Below are 25506 nucleotides of genomic sequence, written 5' to 3'. Positions count from 1 at the left end.
TTGAGCGAACAAAATCCAAATTGTAAAGTTTGTACGGAAATACAGTTTATCTTTATCTATTATATTGATTGACAAGAAGACTGTCGATATATGACGCCTTTTCTTTTGTGTTTCTAGAGTTATGTGTTTTTGGAATTGCTAATGTCATATTTCTTAAAGGGAGTTTGGCAGAGATCGCAGGAGCATCAGTTTAATTCAAACTACTAATATGTATATTTATTAATGTTTTGTCACCACTACAGAAACACCAGGTAACTGCTAAAGTATGATAAGGTTGTGTGACATTGACTGCTGTTAGTTATTGGTTTGATTAATGGTTTACAGCCTAATGATATGTGTTTGTATTGATTACTGATGGTGGCTGATTGTACCCAGTTTCTAACAGCAGTATGCAGTAAATGATTGTGTGTTTTTAAACTACTTTCCTGATTAAACATGATGTAATTGATGGTGTTATTAATGAGTCCTGATGAAACCTGAAAGTTCAGCATTCTTGTTGCCCTTTAGCTTCCCTTTTTACAAGTTACATTAACATTTATTCATCCAGAAAAAGCTAATATTTCTCTGTATATTCTGACCTCCTCTTTCTGTCAGCTGCTGTGTGTCTACAGTGTATTTACTGCTTTTCCACACATGATTGAATTATGAATGATTGACATAATTAACATTTTCTTTTGGCTGGTTTTTCAGAACAAACCGATGCACACACAAGAGCAGCTTCTGTTTCTGTCTCTCCATTGTTCAACCATTTTTCTTCTTGCAAGTTTCACCAGGAGCAGGAAGGGAAATAATCTCAAAAGGAATCTAGTTGTAGTCTTGCAAATAGTGACTCTGCAAGATCCCCAGTCTTTGCAAAATCTTAGTCTGTGACTAAAAGCTCAGTGACTGATGTCTTTAGATGAGAGGGTGTCAAATTTTAGTCTTTTAAAAGTCTTTTAGTGTATGGTAGGCATAAGAATATATTTAAACCCATAAAACCTGACCTTGTACCTTTATTAACTGTGTTTATTGTCTTTCTTATATTATTATGTGAAAGCCAAACTCCACTAACAGATTCATGTTTTTTTAGTGTTATTAGTACTGTTACGAGGTTTCCGGGAAATCCTGAGGTAGAGCTTGTTGTGGATATTTTGAGCGATGGTCAGCACCTCGGTGGAGAGAAATGGACACGAGCCTTTGATGTCTTGAAGCTGAAAATGTTTATTGAAGTACTTGGCCAAGGAGAATTGAAATAGCAAACATTGAAGTCATTTGCAACTCGGATGCTGTCTCTTTCTGTTCTGCCCCTGAAGGTCTTAGTCTTTATCAGCCTACAATATGAAAAATTAGTCTAATTAGTTCACTAGTTTCTAAACAAGGAACTGCATTTTACTCGTGTCAATTTAGGTCACGTTGCATGGAATTTCAGCAGTTTTGGTTTGAATGTCTGACTGTGTCAATAGAATTTACAGAGCTTCAGATTCACCACCGTTCATTCATCACCAACTCTACTACAAGGCCTATTGCCAAGCTGCAGCTAGTCGACACTGAATATAACTTGAAGTTGAGGGTTGCTTGATTAAGTCGCATATCACCCTTGTCCTGCTCTGTCACTCATAATTAGCCACTTTTCACAGAAACACATAAACCTGGCAACTCAGATCTCAACGGTAACATTTAGAGTGGTGAGATCGTTTGAAATCAGTTTTAGCAATTCCATCTAAGAATATATTTAAACCCATAAAACCTGATCTTGTACCTCCATTAACTGTGTTTATCACCTTTCTTGTCATGTTATGTGAAACACAAACTCCACTAACTGAATGTTTAATTTAGTATTAATGGTACTGTCACAATGTTTCAGGGATATCCTGAGTTAGAGCTATGTTACAGTTAGAGCTGTGCTACTTTCACTTTCCCTTGTTTTTACTGATTTACAAGAAATGCACATGCTGAACTCTTCACCTTGTAAAAAGCGGATATGAGAGGTTTGTGAGGAGCACACCCAGAAATGAAAGATATATATATGCGTATATGTTTCCATTTGATAACTGTCATCTACACAGAACAGGCACAGCTATGAAAACATGAAACAATGGTGAGTTTATTTTACATTGTTATAGTTGTTTTGTGTAAAGACTTGTGGGAATCACTACAGCCTGCAACATACAGTGAAATTATTCCCAATTTAGTTTTACCAGTACAGTATATACTGATACATACATGTAGGTACAAGGGAACAAGATGTGAGGTTATAAAGTAAGGGGGTAACAACCAGTTGAAAGTTTGAGGGAAGATGGAGTAGTGTGTTCTGCAGAACTTTCTAAAGCTGTGATTTCATTTCAAAATTTCCATGGAGGGTGCAGACCAACTGCACCCTCCAGAACAACTTTCCTTAAACTTACTTGTGTGATGATTTTTTAAGATTATATTTATTTATAGATTTTCACAATAATGGTTACAAGAAAATAACTAAGTAATGTGCTAACCAACTATCTGCTGTAAGAAACTTTCAAACCTCACCTCAGATCTGTAGCTCTGTCCTTATTTCTGTTTGTTGATTTGGGAGACACAATTCAAGAGTTTCATGACAGAGCCACAATGATGCTCAAACCTCTTTAAATCATCTCAAAAACCTCTGCTTGTATTATTTTGATTAAACTCCTGACTTTATGGTCCAACTTTCACTTTCCCTTGTTGTCACTGATTTACAAGAAATGCACATGCTGAAGTCTTGCCTTGTGAAAAGCGGATAGGATAGGTTTCGGAGGGATACACCCAGAAATGAAGGATATATATACGCCTATGTGTTTCCATTTGATAACTGTTATCTACTGGGAAGAGGCACAGCTATGAAAACACAAAGCAATGGTGAGTTTATTTAACATTGTTATAGTTGTTTTGTGTAAAGACTTGTGGGAATCACTACAGCCTGCAACATACAGTGAAATTATTCCCAATTTAGTTTTACCAGTACAGTATATACTGATACATACATGTAGGTACAAGGGAACAAGATGTGAAGTTATAAAGTAAGGGGGTAACAACCAGTTGGAAGTTTGAGGGAAGATGGAGTAGTGTGTTCTGCAGAACTTTCTAAAGCTGTGATTTCATTTCAAAATTACCATGGAAGGTGCAGACCATACCAAAAAGATGATACTAGCAAATTATATCGTTCCTTTTATTAGGTTTGGGCTAAATAGTCTAACTTATGTAATAGGGGCCTGGATTTGGTTTTATTTTTGGTAGGGACCATCAGTGTTGCCAGGTAAGTTTGCCAGGGCTTAAGCCCTGAATGTTTTGAGTGTAGCCGCGAATATAATTTTACATGTAAGTCTATGTGAAGCTTGACAAAAAACATAATGCGTGTGACGCCGTTGAGCCACCTCTCAAATTCAGAAATAACGTAACTCACTCAGACTTTCATCACTTTACAGCTGTTAGTGGCTCAGACTGGCTACCTACTGCAGTCTCTGTTGTAGCTTCTAGGAGCACTTATTTTGTTTAATGTTTGAACACAGTAACCTCGTATGAGACACGGAGACGACTGTTAACACGAACCAACAAATCACTGCCAGCTCCTGCTACGCGGGTGTGTAAAACAAACCAACCCTCTGTGCTGAAGTTAGCAGGCAGACTGGAGCCGCTTTCATGAGAGACCGATGAGTCAGCTTTCAGAGGATGAATTATGACATTAATATGTGCAGCAGACTGATTGGTCTGTCTGTCACCCATATGCCCTACGTTTAATTATTACCAGTATTTATTTACAGTTAAATGTAATTTATGGGCACTCGTTTCATTTCAACTCAGTGTGGAGAAATACAGCGATACAAAGGACCGCCTTACTGTGCGCATCTATGAGGACACGGTCGACACCATGTATCCTTCTCCGTGACACGCCCGCCCCGCGACAAAACTAGTAGTTTTAGGGGGCCTCCCACTCACCCTGAAAAAAATCCTTTCACTGGAGATAAAGACAGACAGCAACAGATGATGGAGAAGTGAACAGTGCAGCAGTGCAGAACCACACTGCATGAACTGGATTTGAAAATTGTGTGTGTGTGTGTGTGTGTGTGTGTGTGTTTGTGTGTGTGTGTGTGTGTGTGTGATTTTTTTCTCTATTCTTTTATTCATAGATATCATGTCAATATATGTTTTGATGATAGCAGTTGTGAAGTATGCTTCTAGTCAATACTAATACTAATTACTAGCATAATTAATCTGGAAGGTAAACAACAGATTTTGAGGTACACATTTCAATTTTTCAGTGATTAAGACATGTACTTTGAATGTAAATAAGGTGCCAGAGTCTATAAAAAAGAATTATAATAGAGCTTGTTTATGAAAAAAAAAATCTGGGGAAGAATGGACCCACCTACAGAGGTCCAGGCTAAGCTCTGAGTGTCGTCAAATCCTAGAAACACCCCTGGCTGACAGAAATTTTATTACAAAAAAATCATGTTGGACAAGCTGTGGCTAATATACCTTGTAATTAATGTTCATGTCTTACTGATATGCCTAAAATAATAACTCAGCTCTTGGTCCACTCATTGAAAAAGGAGACAGGAAAAATGGAAAACGATGTTTCTTTTCCACATCGCAAAATTTGGACTTTTCTCACCTTCAGTGAAATATTCAGCATGTTCACCAAGATGAGTTATATGTTAGATATAGTCCTTGTCTTTATCTAATACTCTGTCCAGTCAGCTTGAAAGGCAATTCACACCTACAGAAATATTTTATTTCAGTATTTGTGTTTGTGACTTTGTCCTGTTATTCTGTAAAGAATGAGGAACAGATAAGATGGAGGCAGAGGACCATGACAACACAGCAGCCGGAGGGGAGCCTGAAGTCGAATTTGAAAATCCACCTGTGGCAAACGACAAAGGTAATTTAAAGTTTTGAAAATAAAGTTTAATAAACCTCAGGTAGGTGTGATCCAGTGAATGAACCCAGTGAAGCTGAACACTCAGAGAGGAACGATGAAACAACGTCAGGAGAGTCTGAAATCACAGTTGAAGTACCAACTGCATCAGATAAGAAAGGTGAATATGGCAGAAAATAGCCAGACAGACTTTAATTTTATAAACAAGTGAATATCTAATGTTGAACATTAAATATCTCTGAATTTACAGCACTGAAATATTTTAATTTCAAATTCATCTATCTGAATTTCTGTGTTCTGAATTCCTCTCTTTGGAGTTTTCAATATTGTCTTTTTAAGGTTAAGTGACTGAGATACAAGCACAAGAAAACACCAACACGTTCACTTTAGTTACATACACATTTATTACTAATACTACAGCCACAAGTACTAAACACTACAACATTTTACAAACAAGACACAAGAGGGAAAGGGAAACTGGTACACAAGGTTATGGCTAATGAATGATTTAAATGCATGATGCAGAGTTATCTATTGTGTAGTTGGTATGAGAGACCTGATAAACAGATGAGATGACTGTTACCTGATAAGCAGTGAGTCAAATCAACGGTACAACAGCTTAGTTCTGAATTGCATATTAAAGTGACAAATCATGAAAGCACCAGAGTTTAAGCAAGTTGTTGAAGGTTCTGTACGAATACTTGCTTGCTCCCTGAGGTGGCTTCTCGCAGTGTGTGGGTACTGGGTTGGACCCTTTTTCTGTAAGCAACATTCATAGAAATGATTGGGGTGATATCTTAGAACGCAATATCCAGTTCTTCTGAATAGATCCATGATTTAACCAAGGCATTTTGAGCATCTCAGTCTCAGTGACTCAACATGAAGTTTTACATCTAAATTGAGCTAGATGAATTTTAGGAATTTGAACATAATTTCTTGAATATGTGACATCTAAACATATATATATATATATATATATATATATATATATATAGTGGGAATTAAGTTTCTGAAATTGACTTTTGAACTTTTAGAACATCAGGAATAATAATAATAAAACAAGTTTTTCAGATTATATTTAAGTCACGTTTCAAACACCGTGGAGAATTATGAAAACTCAATAAACAATATCCTCACATTTGGCTACTTTGACCATTCAGCAGGAGAGGCTGATGAAGTTAAAGAGGTCCATGATGAAAACAGCAGTGACATTAGTGAGCAGACTGCAGGGGAGAGCGACAGGCTGGAGTGCACAAGTCAGAGTGTTGCAAGAGAAATCAAGAAATGTAAGAAATACTTTAATCCATTTCCCTATTTTGTATTGTATTTCAGAAAAATGTCAAAAAGTGTGTTGCTTCAGTGATTGCAACATTATGATATTATTCTTTATTTTGTTTCAGTGACAACTGATCTCACACTTGTGTTAGTTGGTGACACAAATTCCATTGAGATTGGATCGAAAAACCTCCTACTTGACCATGATGTGCAAACAAATGAGGAACAATTTTCACACAAACTGTATGATTTGTTTGGACGGTGCATATATGTCATTAACATGCTTGGTCTTCAAAACATTGACAAATTCCCATTAAAGAGGGGAATCCATGCCTTTCTCTTACTGTTACAAAATGGTTTGCATATCAGCCAGTATAGTTCAGGAGTGCAGTGGCTAGAAAAAACTTTTGGAAAAGGATCACTTCCTTATTTACTGACAGTTGTCACTCATAAGTCAGATGAAAAATGTGAAAGTGCATTGACAGAGTTGAAAGCCAATAGTGGTGAAAAAAGATACCTTACATGTAACAACAGTATGATGGATGTAAATGAGATAATAGCATTATTGAAGAACATAGATGACTTGGTGTCTGAAAATGATCCACACTGCTACAGTGGACTGATGTATGATGACAAAGACCAGCTGGACCCCAAATCCCAGGAAGAAGAGAGGATCAATTCCTCTGTGTCTCAGCAAAATCAAACAGGTGAGATTTAAAGCAAAATTGTGCTTGAATACAACTTGGGTTTCATTTTTGTAAGTTTGAAAACACTGAAGTCACAACAAAATTGTTGCTGAAATTGTGATGTTACAAACAGACTAAAGACCAAAACTACAAAAGGGTTAATTTTGTTGATGTGAAAAAATATTTTATTTTAATAACAATATAATTTTATTTGTTCTGAAACATAAATTTTAAGATTGTCTCCAGAATGTTCTGTATCTGTTACTGTAAACTTATCAACAAGTCTTGATAAAGCTGCTTCAAATTGTATGTTTCATAGATGTAAGCCTTATATTACTGTTCACATGGCCAACACATAAATCTGCCAGTTTATTATGGGATAAATGGGTATAGACACCCTATACTCTGTATAGGTTAAGTGGATCAGAAAATAGATAAAGGTTGGACATTGTCAAAGTATAGTAATCATGCAGCATTAAAAACTCAACAATAAATGTAAGATTAAAATCCACTGTCCAATCTGCTTTTTCCACATTCCCTCCAGTAGATGAGTCAGAGAAGAATGCATCTGCAATCAAGCTAAAGGTAAGCTCTTACACCTGAATTTACAAATTAGATGCTATAGAAAGTGACTTCAACACAGTTCATTTTGTTAATTAACAATAATAACATTTATAAAAAAAGATATTTTTACTTGAGTTTTAACATATACTATATGTACATTTAAACACTCAGTACACATTCCCTCTCCCAAAGCAAAAAGGACAAAAAAGCTAAAAAAAATAGCAAAGTCCTTCAAAAGTGTGACTTTCCAAAAAGTCACAGACAAGTAAAGTTTGTGTCTGTCCTTTTCACAACATAAGTAAATCACTCCAAAGCAAGACAGGCTTCAATTCCTTGGTCCATATTCCTATAGAAGTTATGTCCACATTTTTCCAGAGGCGTGAAAAGTCAATAAACATGATTGCTGTAAAGTGACAAGTATTCATTTCAAATTCCAAATACACAGAGTTTGGCTCGAAGAGGAACTGCTTTAAATAACAAAGATATCAGACCTTAACCTGTCTTATGAGCGGGTGTTAATTCCTCAATTTTGGCCAATACTGGGATTCTGTCCAAAAATGAAGAAATTGAATTTGTAAATTATTTAAACTACAAATATTACTCTTTTTTGAATGTTGCGCTTCTCACACAACTGGTTACTCTCTGCGTATAATCTGAAATTTGCTCCACACTTTTTAAAAATCATAATTTAAAATTGTTGCTATATTATTGCAGCCAATCACTGATGTATGGCAGACATTTAAGACCATCTACTTTACTGTATCTACCCTGGGGTGACGATTATAGCATTTCTAATAGTTTTAATCCAGGTTTTAGAACTTGCCCTGTTCTCCTATATTGTCTAGAAACATGTTTAGTCTAAATCTGTTACATCAGAACCTTCTCTGTTGTAATGACCTGGTGAACTAAAGGGTAAATAAAATCATCTGTTTTCTTAGTGTCATCCAGTGACTGAACCTGGTGATGCTGAACACTCAGAGAAGAATGATGGAAGCACAACATCAGATGGAGAGCCTCCGGACAAGTCTGTGAAAGAATCTGCACCAAATGAGAAAGGTAAACATTTAATCAAGTTTTGATTTTTTAATTTTGACATGGATGTACAGTAACATGGGTTTAATTCATATTCATATTTTAAAGAGTAACTACACCCCAGAATGGTTTTTAAATAGTAAACCTTTAATTATGTCTCAACTCTGATAGAATAAAACAATTCTAGTCATTTTGTCAACACTTAATCAAGTTACATACATTAAAGTATTCACCTGTTAAAACTGGGCTCAATGTGCCACTTCATGAAGTGAGCAGAGGCCACTAATTTTGAAAAGCCCCTTCTGCATGAGTGGAGTGAATTTCCTGAGGGGGGCTGCATAATTCAGTACTAATGTCTGTCTGAACACAGCTTTAGAGACTTCTGGCTGAGCCAGCTGACTTCCTGTTGGCTCCTCACAGACATGAATTTTATTGTATCACATTCTGATAATACAAAAAGTAATTTCAGGATTTTTTTTATTGTTTATAATCATTACTTTTGTATGGTTTTATATGGGAAAAAGTATTTTTGGTCCAGTGGGCATCATGTGATCCTGCAATATTGAGTGCATCCTCTAAGCCAAAATCACCATATAGCGCAACGCTGTTGGTGGGGGCTTGGTACAAAGAGGACTGTACTAATGTCATCAGAGAAAAAAATACATAATCAGTGTAAAAGAAGATTATAAGGTGTTTCTGATCAGAACTGACCCTGCTACAGTCCAAGTTAAAGTTGTTTTGTCCACTCCAACATACACATCTACTCTGTAGATCACTTGTCCTGTGTTTTCCTTTGAGAGAAAAATCAGAGACTGAAGGGGTAAAACTTTTATTTTTGGTTTCATGATGGCACCCCTTTTACATTAATTCAATGGAATTAACTTCCATACTACTTAGATAGACAACTTGTTTTCATACAGCCAATCAAATCCTCACATAAAGCAGTAAAGTCAGCGTTCTGTCATAGGTTGACTTGTAGCTACAGCACAAGTTTGTTACTACTACTACTCTCTCATACTGCCAGTGTTTGAACAATCCCACCCACTCTGGTAAAGGGAGGGACCAAGCAGGGTTACACAGTACACTCACTCTTTAATTGAAACTTTTCATGGCTATTTCAGTCTCATTTGAACCCTTTCAAGAAAAAAGAAAACTAATCAAACTAATAATTCAGAATTAATAATAGAAACCAAAGTACATTGATTCAGTAGTACACTGCTCTGTCCCTCTGGTAATGCAGTTTAAGTTTTTGCAATTTTAAGTTTTGAAAATAAAGTTTAATAAACCTCAGGTAGCTAACTAACCAAACATTATGATTTTGAAGCTCATCATGTGTTTTCTGTTTTTCCTACAATAGCCTGCACTGCTGTCGAGGAGTTAGAGGAGAGTGAGACTGAAGCCAAGGTAAAGGCATTATTGTCATCATCAGACAGCTGCATTTAGGACAGTTCCAAGTTCTTTCTATCCAAAACCTTTATTCACAGGAAGTTTTTTTGGTAGCACATCTAAGTCTTCAGAAAGATATGAGATATTTTATTTTATCTTCATCTTAAACTGAAAAGGTTTTGACTCAATGACTCCCTTAACAGACTTTATTTTTGTTTTATCACTCTCTTGATCGTGACACCACTGCATGTTGTTGATCTTCAACTTGTTATGTTATCTCTATTTATCCAGATGCTGTTTTCTTGGTTTCATGTTGTCAGTGGGTCTAACCTGAGGAATTTATTGTAAAACAAATCATCTGTTTTGTAGGGTGATCCAGTGAATGAACCCAGTGAAGCTGAACACTCAGAGAGGAACAACGAAACAACGTCAGGAGAGTCTGAAATCACAGTTGAAGTACCAACTGCATCAGATAAGAAAGGTGAATATGGAAGAAAATAGCCATACAGACTTTAACTTTACTAACAACTGAATATCTAATGTTGAACATTAAATACCTCTGAATTTCCAGCACTGAAATATTTTAATTTCAAATTCGTCTATCTGAATTTCTAGTGTACATATAACTATTTATTTAGTGTATATATATTTTAGGGTTCAAATTCAGATGGAAAATTCATGTAACAGTAGGCCTATTCGAAAACTATGTAGACATGGATTATTTCTGACTGTTACAAACACCTTGAAATTCAAGACCAGTTGTATAATTCAATAATTTTATCCCATTCATGTGTATGGGGAGCTGACAGGGCGTTAGCTGGCTCAGCTAGAGGAAGTCTGTAATGTGCACACTCTCAGACAGCTTGGCAGCGCGCATGATATGTGGCTCCAAAAATACAGAAGCACGAGGAAGCCCGCCTGTCCCGTGGATGTTAAAATCCACAATTGCAAGTGACAGTATGAAATGAAATATGTCCTCATGAAAAGTATTCATATCTGTAGGAATATGTGCACTCAAATAGTTATTGATTTTATGGGGAATTATGAATTATTATTGTGCACAACTTCAATATGAAATTATTCGTCAGGGACTTAACTCATATTAGAGCAGGTATGATAATAGGGAAATAATCCTCCTTGTTGGCCATACAAGAGAGGTCACTTAGAATTATGATTGTTATTGATCGTAATTATGATTTGGCAAGGGTGTAGGTCTTTTAAGGTTAAGTGACTGAGATGCAAGCACAAGAAAACACAAACAAGTTCATTTTAGTTATATACACATTTATTACTAATACTACAGCTACAAGTCCTAAACACTACAACATTTAACAAACAAGACACAAGAGGGAAAGGGAAACTGTTACACTAGGCTATGGCTAGTGAATGATTTGAATGCATGATGCAGAGTTATCTATTGTGTAGTTGGTATGAGAGACATGATAAACAGATGAGATGACTGTTACCTGAGAAGCAGTGAGTCAAATCAATGGTACAACAGCTTATCATGAGATAAATGGGTATAGATCTACTGTCCAATCTGCTTTTTCCACATTCCCTCCAGTAGATGAGTCAGAGAAGAATGCATCTGCAATCAAGCTAAAGGTAAGCTCTTACACCTTAATTTACAACCAAATTAGATGCTATAGAAAGTGACTGCAACACAATTCATCTTGTTAATTAATAATAATAACATTTAGAAAAAAAGGTATTTTTATTTGAGTTTTAATGTATACAATATGTACATTTAAACAATCAGTACACATTCCCTCTCCCAAAGCAAAAAGGACAAAAAAGCTAAAAAAAAATAGCAAAGTCCTTCAAAAGTGTGACTTTCCAAAAAGTCACAAACAAGTAAAGTTTGTGTCTGTCCTTTTCACAACATAAGTAAATCACTCCAAAGCAAGATAGCCTTCAATTCCTTGGTCCATATTCCTATAGAATGTATGTCCACGTTTTTCCAGAGGAGTGCAAAGTCACTAAACCATGATTGCTGTAAAGTGACAAGTCTTCATTTCAAATTCCAAATACACAGAGTTTGGCTCGAAGAGGAACTGCTTTACCAGTTACATGGCTCACACATTTAATAAACGTTCTTTCAGAATTCCTGTGGCTGACATTCTCATACAAATCTAGAAATGTATCCTTCTCGTCCCGGCATTTAACACAATTATCTGGAACATGTGATTTACTGTAGTCTGACTGGTATGAAATAACCATTTGTAATGTAATAATAACTTCAATTTTGTATTCATTGTCTCTGTCTGGGCCTCTCTATGCATGAAATTTTCTGGAAGACAAGTCCTAAATCAAAGATAGCTAACCTTATCCTGTCTTATGAGCGGGTGTCAATTCCTCAATTTTGGACAATACTGGGGTTCTGTCCAAAAATGAAGAAATTGAATTTGTAAATTATTTAAACTATAAATATTACTCTTTTTGGAATGTCGCACTTCTCACACAACTGGTTACCCTCTGTGTATAATCTGAAATTTGCTCCACACCTTTTAAAAATCATAATTTAAAATTGTTGCAATATTATTGCAGCCAATCACTGATGTATGGCAGACATTTAAGACCATCTACTTTACTGTATCTACCATGGGGTGACGATTATAGCATTTCTAATAGTTTTAATCCAGGTTTTAGAACTTGCCCTGTTCTCCTATATTGTCTAGAAACATGTTTAGTCTAAATCTGTTACATCAGAACCTTCTCTGTTGTGATGACCTGGTGAACTAAAGCGTAAATAAAATCATCTGTTTTCTTAGTGTCATCCAGTGACTGAACCTGGTGATGCTGAACACTCAGAGAAGAATGATGGAAGCACAACATCAGATGGAGAGCCTCCGGACAAGTCTGTGAAAAAATCTGCACCAAATGAGAAAGGTAAACATTTAATCAATTTTTGATTTTTTAATTTTGACATGGATGTACAGTAACATGGGTTTAATTCATATTCATATTTTAAAGAGTAACTATACCCCAAAATGGTTTTTAAATAATAAACCTTTAATTATGTCTCAACTCTGATAGAATAAAACAATTCTAGTCATTTTGTCAACACTTAATCAAGTTACATACATTAAAGTATTCACCTGTTAAAACTGGGCTCAATGTGCCACTTAATGAAGTGAGCAGAGGCCACTAATTTTGAAAAGCCCCTGCTGCATGAGTGGAGTGAATTTCCTGAGGGGGGCTGCATAATTCAGTACTAATGTCTGTCTGAACACAGCTTTAGAGACTTCTGCTGGCTGAGCCAGCTGACTTCCTGTTGGCTCCTCACAGACATGAAGAGCATAAAATGATTCACTGATAGAGCTCTAGACATTCACAATTTTATTGTATTGCATATTGTAGCACATTCTGATAGTACAAAAAGTAATTTCAGGATTTTTTATTGTTTATAATCATTACTTTTGTATGGTTTTATATGGGAAAAAAGTATTTTTGATCCAGTGGGCATCATGTCATGCTGCAATATTGAATGCATCCTCTAAGCAAAAATCACCACATAGCCCAACATTGTTGGTGGGGGCTTGGTACAAAGAGGACTGTACTAATGTCATCAGAGAAAAAAATACATAATCAGTGTAAAAGAAGATTATAAGGTGTTTCGGATCAGAACTGACCCTGCTAAAGTCCAAGTTAAAGTTGTTTTGTCCACTCCAACATACACATCTACTCTGTAGATCACTTGTCCTGTGTTTTCCTTTGAGAGAAAAATCAGAGACTGAAGGGGTAAAACTTTTATTTTTGGTTTCATGATGGCACCCCTTTTACATTAATTCAATGGAATTAACTTCCATACTACTTAGATAGACAACTTGTTTTCATACAGCCAATCAAATCCTCACATAAAGCAGTAAAGTCAGCGTTCTGTCATAGGTTGACTTGTAGCTACAGCACAAGTTTGTTACTACTACTACTCTCTCATACTGCCAGTGTTTGAACAATCCCACCCACTCTGGTAAAGGGAGGGACCAAGCAGGGTTACACAGTACACTCACTCTTTAATTGAAACTTTTCATGGCTATTTCAGTCTCATCTGAACCCTTTCAAGAAAAAAGAAAACTAATCAAACTAATAATTCAGAATTAATAATAGAAACCAAAGTACATTGATTCAGTAGTACACTGCTCTGTCCCTCTGGTAATACAGTTTAAGTTTTTGCAATTTTAAGTTTTGAAAATAAAGTTTAATAAACCTCAGGTAGCTAACTAACCAAACATTATGATTTTGAAGCTCATCATGTGTTTTCTGTTTTTCCTACAATAGCCTGCACTGCTGTCGAGGAGTTAGAGGAGAGTGAGACTGAAGCCAAGGTAAAGGCATTATTGTCATCATCAGACAGCTGCATTTAGGACAGTTCCAAGTTCTTTCTATCCAAAACCTTTATTCACAGGAAGTTTTTTTGGTAGCACATCTAAGTCTTCAGAAAGATATGAGATATTTTATTTTATCTTCATCTTAAACTGAAAAGGTTTTGACTCAATGACTCCCTTAACAGACTTTATTTTTGTTTTATCACTCTCTTGATCGTGACACCACTGCATCTTGTTGATCTTCAACTTGTTATGTTATCTCTATTTATCCAGATGCTGTTTTCTTGGTTTCATGTTGTCAGTGGGTCTAACCTGAGGAATTTATTGTAAAACAAATCATCTGTTTTGTAGCGTGATCCAGTGAATGAACCCAGTGAAGCTGAACACTCAGAGAGGAACAACGAAACAACGTCAGGAGAGTCTGAAATCACAGTTGAAGTACCAACTGCATCAGATAAGAAAGGTGAATATGGAAGAAAATAGCCATACAGACTTTAACTTTACTAACAACTGAATATCTAATGTTGAACATTAAATACCTCTGAATTTCCAGCACTGAAATATTTTAATTTCAAATTCGTCTATCTGAATTTCTAGTGTACATATAACTATTTATTTAGTGTATATATATTTTAGGGTTCAAATTCAGATGGAAAATTCATGTAACAGTAGGCCTATTCGAAAACTATGTAGACATGGATTATTTCTGACTGTTACAAACACCTTGAAATTCAAGACCAGTCGTATAATTCAATAATTTTATCCCATTCATGTGTATGGGGAGCTGACAGGGCGTTAGCTGGCTCAGCTAGAGGAAGTCTGTAATGTGCACACTCTCAGACAGCTTGGCAGCGCGCATGATATGTGGCTCCAAAAATACAGAAGCACGAGGAAGCCCGCCTGTCCCGTGGATGTTAAAATCCACAATTGCAAGTGACAGTATGAAATGAAATATGTCCTCATGAAAAGTATTCATATCTGTAGGAATATGTGCACTCAAATAGTTATTGATTTTATGGGGAATTATGAATTATTATTGTGCACAACTTCAACATGAAATTATTCGTCAGGGACATAACATATTAGAGCAGGTATGATAATAGGGAAATAATCCTCCTTGTTGGCCATACAAGAGAGGTCACTTAGAATTATGATTGTTATTGATCGTAATTATGATTTGGCAAGGGTGTAGGTCTTTTAAGGTTAAGTGACTGAGATGCAAGCACAAGAAAACACAAACAAGTTCATTTTAGTTATATACACATTTATTACTAATACTACAGCTACAAGTCCTAAACACTACAACATTTAACAAACAAGACACAAGAGGGAAAGGGAAACTGTTACACTAGGCTATGGCTAGTGAATGATTTGAATGCATGATGCAGAGTTATCTATTGTGTAGTTGGTATGAGAGACATGATAAACAGATGAGATGACTGTTACCTGAGAAGCAGTGAGTCAAATCAATGGTACAACAGCTTATCATGAGATAAATGGGTATAGATCCACTGTCCAATCTGCTTTTTCCACATTCCCTCCAGTAGATGAGTCAGAGAAGAATGCATCTGCAATCAAGCTAAAGGTAAGCTCTTACACCTGAATTTACAACCAAATTAGATGCTATAGAAAGTGACTGCAACACAATTCATCTTGTTAATTAATAATAATAACATTTAGAAAAAAAGGTATTTTTATTTGAGTTTTAATGTATACAATATGTACATTTAAACAATCAGTACACATTCCCTCTCCCAAAGCAAAAAGGACAAAAAAGCTAAAAAAAAAATAGCAAAGTCCTTCAAAAGTGTGACTTTCCAAAAAGTCACAAACAAGTAAAGTTTGTGTCTGTCCTTTTCACAACATAAATAAATCACTCCAAAGCAAGATAGCCTTCAATTCCTTGGTCCATATTCCTATAGAATGTATGTCCACGTTTTTCCAGAGGAGTGCAAAGTCACTAAACCATGATTGCTGTAAAGTGACAAGTCTTCATTTCAAATTCCAGCTACACAGAGTTTGGCTCGAAGAGGAACTGCTTTACCAGTTACATGGCTCACACATTTAATAAACGTTCTTTCAGAATTCCTGTGGCTGACATTCTCATACAAATCTAGAAATGTATCCTTCTCGTCCCAGCATTTAACACAATTATCTGGAACATGTGATTTACTGTAGTCTGACTGGTATGAAATAACCATTTGTAATGTAATAATAACTTCAATTTTGTATTCATTGTCTCTGTCTGGGCCTCTCTATGCATGAAATTTTCTGGAAGACAAGTCCTAAATCAAAGATAGCTAACCTTATCCTGTCTTATGAGCGGGTGTCAATTCCTCAATTTTGGACAATACTGGGGTTCTGTCCAAAAATGAAGAAATTGAATTTGTAAATTATTTAAACTATAAATATTACTCTTTTTGGAATGTCGCACTTCTCACACAACTGGTTACCCTCTGTGTATAATCTGAAATTTGCTCCACACCTTTTAAATATCATAATTTAAAATTGTTGCTATATTATTGCAGCCAATCACTGATATATGGCAGACATTTAAGACCATCTACTTTACTGTATCTACCCTGGGGTGATGATTATAGCATTTCTAATAGTTTTAATCCAGGTTTTAGAACTTGCCCTGTTCTCCTATATTGTCTAGAAACATGTTTAGTCTAAATCTGTTACATCAGAACCTTCTCTGTTGTAATGACCTGGTGAACTAAAGGGTAAATAAAATCATCTGTTTTCTTAGTGTCATCCAGTGACTGAACCTGGTGATGCTGAACACTCAGAGAAGAATGATGGAAGCACAACATCAGATGGAGAGCCTCAGGACAAGTCTGTGAAAGAATCTGCACCAAATGAGAAAGGTAAACATTTAATCAAGTTTTGATTTTTTAATTTTGACATGGATGTACAGTAACATGGGTTTAATTCATATTCATATTTTAAAGAGTAACTACACCCTAGAATGGTTTTTAAATAATAAACCTTTAATTATGTCTCAACTCTGATAGAATAAAACAATTCTAGTCATTTTGTCAACACTTAATCAAGTTTCATACATTAAAGTATTCACCTGTTAAAACTGGGCTCAATGTGCCACTTAATGAAGTGAGCAGAGGCCACTAATTTTGAAAAGCCCCTGCTGCATGAGTGGAGTGAATTTCCTGAGGGGGGCTGCATAATTCAGTACTAATGTCTGTCTGAACACAGCTTTAGAGACTTCTTCTGGCTGAGCCAGCTGACTTCCTGTTGGCTCCTCACAGACATGAAGAGCATAAAATGATTCACTGATAGAGCTCTAGACATTCACAATTTTATTGTATTGCATATTGTAGCACATTCTGATAGTACAAAAAGAAATTTCATGATTTTTTATTGTTTATAATCATTACTTTTGTATGGTTTTATATGGGAAAAAAGTATTTTTGATCCAGTGGGCATCATGTCATGCTGCAATATTGAATGCATCCTCTAAGCAAAAATCACCACATAGCCCAACATTGTTGGTGGGGGCTTGGTACAAAGAGGACTGTACTAATGTCATCAGAGAAAAAAATATAAAATCAGTGTAAAAGAAGATTATAAGGTGTTTCGGATCAGAACTGACCCTGCTACAGTCCAAGTTAAAGTTGTTTTGTCCACTCCAACATACACATCTGCTCTGTAGATCACTTGTCCTGTGTTTTCCTTTGAGAGAAAAATCAGAGACCGAAGGGGTAAAACTTTTATTTTTGGTTTCATGATGGCACCCCTTTTACATTAATTCAATGGAATTAACTTCCATACTACTTAGATAGACAACTTGTTTTCATACAGCCAATCAAATCCTCACATAAAGCAGTAAAGTCAGCGTTCTGTCATAGGTTGACTTGTAGCTACAGCACAAGTTTGTCACTACTACTACTCTCTCATATCCCTGCCAGTGTTTGAACAATCCCACCCACTCTGTTGTATTTTTTTACTTTGGTAAAGGGAGGGACCAAGCAGGGTTACACAGTACACTCACTCTTTAATTGAACTTTCCATGGCTATTTCAGTCTCATCTGAACCCTTTCAAGAAAAAAGAAAACTAATCAAACTAATAATTCAGAATTAATAATAGAAACCAAAGTACATTGATTCAGTAGTACACTGCTCTGTCCCTCTGGTAATGCAGTTTCTTGTTGTACTGCAGGTACCTTACATACAGATGCGGATGGAAACAAGGATAAGGTAAGGAATTTAAAATTAAAGACTATATAATTTATAACCCAGTCTTTGAAGGTCTTTGAAGTTTTTATATACAGTACATGATTATTTACTTATTATTTACAGAAGTCAGAGAAGATTTTTGAAGAGAAGAGAAAGGAGCAATATCAAAGAGAATTTAAAACACTGCTCAGCAGACTTCACCTTCAACAGAAACTGACACCAGCAGATTTTCTTAGAATAAGTCAACCTGTAAAACAGCAACACAACACATCTGAGAAAGATCCAGCTCACACTTTTCTTCAGAGGCTGATGATGTTAGACTACAGAGCCAGATATATTCCTGTAAAACAAGACAGTCCTGAGGTGAGCCATTCAAAGTCACAGAACACAGAAACAGAAGAAGAAGAAGAAGATGATGACTTTGCTAATTTTAACACCAGTGCAGACTCTCATAAACCAAAACAGTCCCATGTGCATCCAATGGATGTTCAAATGGCAGTATTTCACTGCTCAGACAGCTTTCTTAAGCAGAACATGATTACAAAGCTATCGCAGTGTCAGTACGCCGTACCTTTGCTTGTTCCTGACCCCATCACAATGGATATTAAGTGTCCTCTGTGGACATTCAGACAAATAACAAAAAGCTGGAAGATAACTCAAACTAAAGATAATTCAAACATTGTCATCATGAAGAGTATGCCCATCTGCAAAGCTGAGATGCCCATGGTGTCATTTTTTCGTCTTGGTTCACTATCACTGTCTAAATCTCAGCTGATCAACACTTTGATCAACGACCGTCACAGCACCTTCTTCCACAGAAACTGCAAAGGTAGCACCAAATCTCGCCATTTGATGGATGGCGTGGCAGAGATTGCCTGGTACTGCCCTGCTGGGAAACATGATGATGCCTTCACTGACTGCATTGCCTTCTGTAATCTTCATGGTGATGCTCTGTTGATTGAAAAACAGTGTAAAACACTTATGGAAAAGTCTTCAGTCAATGTTGTTCTGTTGCAAACTCTGGAGAAAAGTCACAAAAGTTGGACAGTTGTCTCAGCCCTTCTTAAGTCTCCAAAACCTCTCATTTGTCTCATTGTTGATAATGATTGTGGTGCAGTTGAGACAAAAGAGGGAAAATACAAAATGGGTCTGAAAGACAGAAGCCAGTCAGATGTTGGTGAAGAACTGAAAGAAATCATTGGAAAAATCTTGTCTGGACAACATACATCCTTCCAGCTGGAAACCATGGCTGAGGTCTCTGGAATCAAAGTGGATGAAGATAACACCGTCTGCCAAGAGGGAAAATCTGCGGCTGTGAAAATAGTGAATTTACTTCAAAAGATGGATGTTTCAAAAATCAAAGATGAATATCTGCCTTGTCAAGGCCGACTGTGGCATGAATGGTGTAGAAAAAACAAAGAACAGTATCACCTCAAAGGGCGTATTGAGAAGGAGAAATGTAAAAAGCAACAGGAAATGGAGAGAATACGTCAAAAACAATGTGATGCTTCCTTTAGTGAACTGATAAAGTTGTTCATTCAAAGCCTCTCGTCTCTGTCACCAAAGGAAAAAGAGTATTTCCTTAAATGGCTTCAGATCTTACTGGATTCACTCTCCACAGATGATCTGTCTTCAGTTCTCCAAGAGTATGATGAAAAGTGGTCTGAAGTCTTGGATTTGAAGAAGAAGCGTGGCAAATCTGATCAGCTAATAAAGAAGCAAATTGAGCTTGAGAAAATATCAGCAAAACTACAGTCAGCTACTTTTGGCTTAGAGCACATCTTTAGAGAAATTGGACAGATCTATGAAGCCCATAAATCTCTGAAGAAACAAACAAAGATGGAAAAGACTGACTGGTCTAAATACCCTGAGCTGGCTGCAGAGCTGATGATAGCAGGGCAACCGATGGAGCTGATGGATGGTGATGCAGGTCATGTGCCTTTAACATGGATCTCTAGTCTTTTAGATGAAGTCATCAACAAACTGGGCGACAAGAGAATTTTTGTTTTGTCAGTTCTGGGTTTACAAAGCAGTGGAAAATCAACCATGCTGAATGCCATGTTTGGATTACAGTTTGCAGTCAGTGCTGGCAGGTGCACCAAAGGTGCCTTCATGCAGCTGGTTAAAGTGTCAGAGGAGATGAAGATGAAGTTTGACTATGTTCTAGTGGTAGACACCGAAGGACTGCGTGCTCTTGAGTTGGCAGGCAACGCCACTCTTCACCACGACAATGAACTGGCAACATTTGTTGTTGGTCTGGGAAACATGACATTGATCAACATCTTTGGAGAGAATCCAGCTGACATGCAAGATGTGCTGCAGATTGTTGTTCAGGCGATCATGAGGATGAAGAAAGTTAAACTTTCTCCAAGTTGTGTGTTTGTTCACCAGAATGTAACAGATATTGGAGCTGCAGAGAAAAACATGGATGGAAAGAGACGACTGCAAGAAAAACTGGACGAGATGGCTAAACTAGCTGCCAAAGAGGAGGTTTATGATGCTGAATGCTTCAATGACATAATTGCATTTGATGTGCAAAAAGATGTGAAATACTTTGCCCAACTGTGGGAGGGAAGTCCACCCATGGCACCTCCAAATCCAGGTTATAGTGAGAGCATCCAGGATTTAAAGAACTTCATCCTCTCTAAAGCCTCACAGTCTGCTGGGACGACTCTCTCAAAGTTCAAAAGCAACATAAAGGACCTGTGGGAAGCACTTCTGAAAGAAAACTTCGTTTTCAGTTTCAAAAACACACTTGAAATTGCAGTGTACAGAAAACTTGAGGTCCAGTATGGGAACTGGACCTGGGCCCTGAGGAGCAACATGTTGACTGTTGAGAACCAGCTTTATAACAGAATTGAAAATGGAAAACTTGAGAAAGTTGATCCTAGTTATCTTTTTAAAGAAATGAGCAAAACATATGAAGAAGTCAAAAAAAATATGAAGGAGTACTTTGATGATGACAGAGACAAAGAAATCTTGGCTCAGTGGCGAGGCCGATTTGAAATCAAAATCAAAGAGTTTCATGATGAACAGGTGAGAGGAGTTAAAAGAAAACTGGACGAAGTCATCCAGCAGAAGAATGCTTGTAAAAAACTAGATGACAAGAAGGCAGAGTTTGAAAAGATGCTGCTACAAAAGAGCAAAGAACTCGCTCAACAGTTAAGAGACAAGGCCAAAGATGAAGAGGAACTTAAAAGGCAGTTCAACGGTGTTTGGAGTGGCTGGGTTACTGACTTAACTGGAGACATTAAACCTATAAAGGATATCGACCTGGAAGATGAAAAAATGTCCATCCTTAATGAGCTCTGTAATGAATGGGCTCTAATAGATGATTCAAAGAGTTCTAAAAGCTACAAAACAATATCAACGACGGGGAATTATTTTAAGTATGTAACCCTGAACAAGTATGAAGAGCTCTGCAACAAAAGCCAACAATCCCAAGATGGTAAGAGGGAAAACAAGAAGATAAAAGGGCAAGGAGGATGGAAAACTTGGCTTTTTCAGACATTGTTGAGATCTGGATCAACACAAGAAGAAGGACCACTTAAATCAAGTGAAAAGTTTTCATATGAAGAGCAACAACTGTTCACATCCCTCATTGATAATGTTGAACAACAGAGCATTTGCATAATTGAGAGCAAACCTGTAGCTACAAGAGGGTACAGTCAAACATACTTGCAGGAGGTGGCCAAAAATGTCAAAGAAAAAGTGACAGAATTTGAAAATAAGACAAAATACGCCCTGAAGAAGGAGTTTACAGTTGATCTCCTACTGTATGTGTTTGACGTGGTAGGGAGTAAGCTTTTAGAGTCCCACAATGAATTCAAAATGAAAAATGATGCTGCAACTTTTGTAGAAAGCAAGAAAATACAATATTACAACATTTTCAGAAGTTTCTGCAAAGGACACTCATCTGCTGTTGTGCTTGGAGAACTGATCTGTGAAAAACTGAAGGATTCCACTGTTGAAGCTGTCTGTAACAAGACTGCCATTGATCTCTCTGGAGAGATGAGGTGCAATTCCCCAGCATTCAAAGGGAACAGGTTGAACTTGGAGAAACATGTGTTGAAGTCACTGGCAGAGAAAGAAGATTTTAATAGTTACATCAGGTACATCCGACACCCAAGGAGGCAAGCAGAAATTTTCATAAGACAGGAAGTAAAGAAATACATCTTTACAGAACACAAGGCTAAAACACTGAATATACTCAAGAAAAATGTTGACGACATCAAGAAACTTGTGATTCAAGCTTTATTTACTGCAACAGAGAAGGTCAAAACTCAAAGAGGAGACACAGACATGTGGCTGAAGGAATTTTCTAGTTTGCTAAAAGAAAATGATGAGCTAACATTCGACACCATTTGTTGTCAAAATTTCAGTGACATAAACAAATTTGACTTTCTTAAAGAAGAGATAGAGAAAGGACTTACACCCATCATTCAAGAGTTGAGCAGCCTCTCATTGGATAAGATGCAGAAATTCAGGCTGAAGCCAGATCAAATCCTTATTGATCAGCTGTGTAAGTGCTGCTGGGTAAAGTGTCCATTCTGTTCAGCTGTTTGTACCAACACCCTGGAGGATCACAGTCCTGATGATCACAGCGTGCCTTTCCATCGATCAACTGCTATTACTGGGTGGCACTACAGAAACACAGATGAATTGGGCATCGAATTCTGCACAACAAAAGTGGCAAGTGATTTAAGTTTTTACCCTCATCCCGATTCAGACAAGTCCATTCCCTTCAAACAGTACCGAACTGGTGGCCCAGAATATGCTAACTGGAGAATCGACTATGATGAATCTAAGCTGAAATACTGGAAGTGGTTTGTATGTCGATTTCAAAAGCAACTGGAAGACCACTATAAGTTAAAATTCAAGGGCAGAGGTGAAATTCCCAGCGAGTGGAAAACGCACTCTAAAGAAGAAGCTATTAAAAGTCTGGATGAAATGTGTGAGGTAGCCAACACAACACAACTACAACCCTGCTGAAAATGACGATACTGTTTTCTTTTACATGAACCAAACTACTTTAAAACAGCGTTTTCAGATTTATGCTGATTTTATAATTGACAGGTGACTCTGACTGTGATAAAGAAATAGGGAAAGTCAGTGATTTGACTTAAAGGACGTGAAGGAACACTTGATTGCTTGATTGAAGTGAACACATAAACAAAACAAGCGCAAGAGAACAATAATTGTAATTCATCTACAAAGCTGGCTACATCTGTAGTGAGAATATCTGGAAATGAAAGCATTTTCCTTGCAGAGAAGATGTGTTTCTCAGCAATAATGAGTTAAAGAGGAAATGAGACAAGATAAAGCCTCCTATTGCATTATTGTTTTACAGGATGCACAAATATTGTCAGAAATTATGTATGTTTTACTTTTTTTATTTTTGCTGTTTCATCAAGGAGTCATGATTGACATGACCACAACTATTTTCATTTATGTATTTCAACTCTTTTTTGTTTTATATTTGTATTTCTATCATGTATTGGTTGTATGCTGATATGGGCATAAAGTCTAAATGTCTAAATATCTTGTTTTTTGATTTAATCTTTTTTTCTTTTTTTTTTAAATATTCATGAAATTTGTTTGTTATAATTGTTTCAAGGAGCACGGAAATGTGCAAGATGTTTTAGCTGAAACTTACTGAATGGTGATCATGGACATATTTTACCTTTTTTATTATGTTGAACTCACTAGAAAGGTCTGAATTTCAATTAATATGGAAAAAGTTGTCAGACAGGAATTTTTATACAAGCCACATTTTTTCTTATACACATACATATCTAGATATTACATCTGAAAATAACGTCAAACAAATATTATCTTTTGAATTTCTTATATTTTAACTTTCTTTTAAGTTTATTGTTTATGTTAAAGAATATATCAAACATAATTGATGAAGAATGTTTTATGTTTCCAAAATATTTGAAGTGTTCAATTGAATTTGTTCTCTTTCATGTTTATCTCATTTTAACCAAACTGTTATTGTATCCTCATATAAATGAGTTTTGTTGTTTTGAATAATTAGACTCCTGCTCTGTCTTAAATATGATGACATCCAGGACACTAATATCAATAATGTTGTGTTTGTGAGGAAAATCTTTTTAAATGAGTATGATGAGTCATGATAATAAATAAATATCTACTGAAATACCAAGTTTCTTATTGATTAGTGTTTTTGAAATGACAAAGACTCAGTAAACACATGTAAGTGCTTGTATGTTTACTAGTGTACATTTTCACATTTTGAATAGTCTCATTAGATGCTATTGATTCTAAAAACCTGCTGAACCTGAGATAATATGGAGCATCACCTTTGACTTTAGGAATATTGTTTTATCCAGTAAGCAGTGCTAAATTCTAAAATATAGGTACTGTAATTTGACATTAGACCATCATTATATTGAAAACATAATAATATAAAGAGTTCGGTCTCAGTTACACATGTTTAGAACAAACACAAACACACCTTTCTTCTCTGCATAAAAATGAAGAAGACTATAAAGTTAATTTGGTTCTTTTTAAAGCATCAAACAGAATTACTTCCTTCGCTGTCAGCCTGGTCTCAGTCAGGTTAGTTTTCACGTTCACCACTGTCTGAACCAGTGTTACAGTAAATCTGTCGGACTGAAACACAGTTTGGAGTTTCCTCCATAGTTTCTCCCCAACAGTTCCTCATTACATCTGCACTGTGAACATCAGTGTGTTTCTGTACATGTAGCCTAATCTCTTTCGTTCTAAAATATCTGCACAGTGGTCCAGTCAACATATGTGTTAAATTCACTGCACTTAAAATAGAGCTGATAAGCAATGTTCACGCACAGTATAGCCTCATAGTAAGAAACATTATTACCATTCTTTGTAATTTCTTCTCTCTTTAAATGGAATTAAATAAAATGAAAGAAACATACACCCAGAATCCATTCATTAAAAATGTAGATAGTGGCAGACTGTCAATCTGAGGGTACCCAGTCCAGTGAGCGCCAATCGGGATTTCAACGTTAATTTCGACAATTTGTGTCACAAAACACAAATCTCTTTAATCATTTTGATAGTTTGTTCAGTTGTAGCTTGAAAGAGAGGCGATATTTATTAGTGTGAAGGTATTTCTCCAAAGTCATATTGCACTGGTGGGCGAAATGTGGTCTACAAAAAGACGTCC

The 25506-nt window shown here is 36.3% G+C and overlaps 1 protein-coding gene across 3 annotated transcripts; it reads left to right on the top strand.

Moving 5' to 3' along the window:
* The first annotated feature begins 1973 nt into the window (after positions 1–1973).
* Positions 1974–24636, top strand: LOC121884437 (interferon-induced very large GTPase 1-like). Of its 3 annotated transcripts, none has more exons than XM_042393241.1 (16): positions 1974–2077; positions 4769–4870; positions 6028–6153; positions 6268–6849; positions 7376–7413; positions 8331–8448; positions 9782–9828; positions 10180–10291; positions 11375–11415; positions 12582–12699; positions 14089–14135; positions 14487–14598; positions 15680–15720; positions 16888–17005; positions 18316–18353; positions 18456–24636. In XM_042393241.1, exons 2-16 carry the CDS (start codon positions 4786–4788, stop codon positions 23322–23324), a joined length of 6492 nt encoding a protein of 2163 aa, XP_042249175.1. In that variant the 5' UTR covers positions 1974–2077; positions 4769–4785; the 3' UTR covers positions 23325–24636. The 3 variants fall into 3 exon arrangements, with proteins under 3 accessions (XP_042249175.1, XP_042249173.1, XP_042249174.1); XM_042393239.1 differs by having other exon boundaries at positions 7373–7413; XM_042393240.1 differs by lacking the exon at positions 1974–2077 and adding an exon at positions 3177–3247 and having other exon boundaries at positions 7373–7413.
* The last annotated feature ends 870 nt before the right edge of the window (positions 24637–25506 follow it).

This window comes from Thunnus maccoyii, chromosome 18 (genome assembly GCF_910596095.1).
Source record: "Thunnus maccoyii chromosome 18, fThuMac1.1, whole genome shotgun sequence".
Classification (NCBI taxonomy): Eukaryota; Metazoa; Chordata; class Actinopteri; order Scombriformes; family Scombridae; genus Thunnus; species Thunnus maccoyii.
The sequence above is the reverse complement of the archived record's forward strand: the minus strand, read 5'-3'. Positions and strand labels throughout refer to the sequence as shown.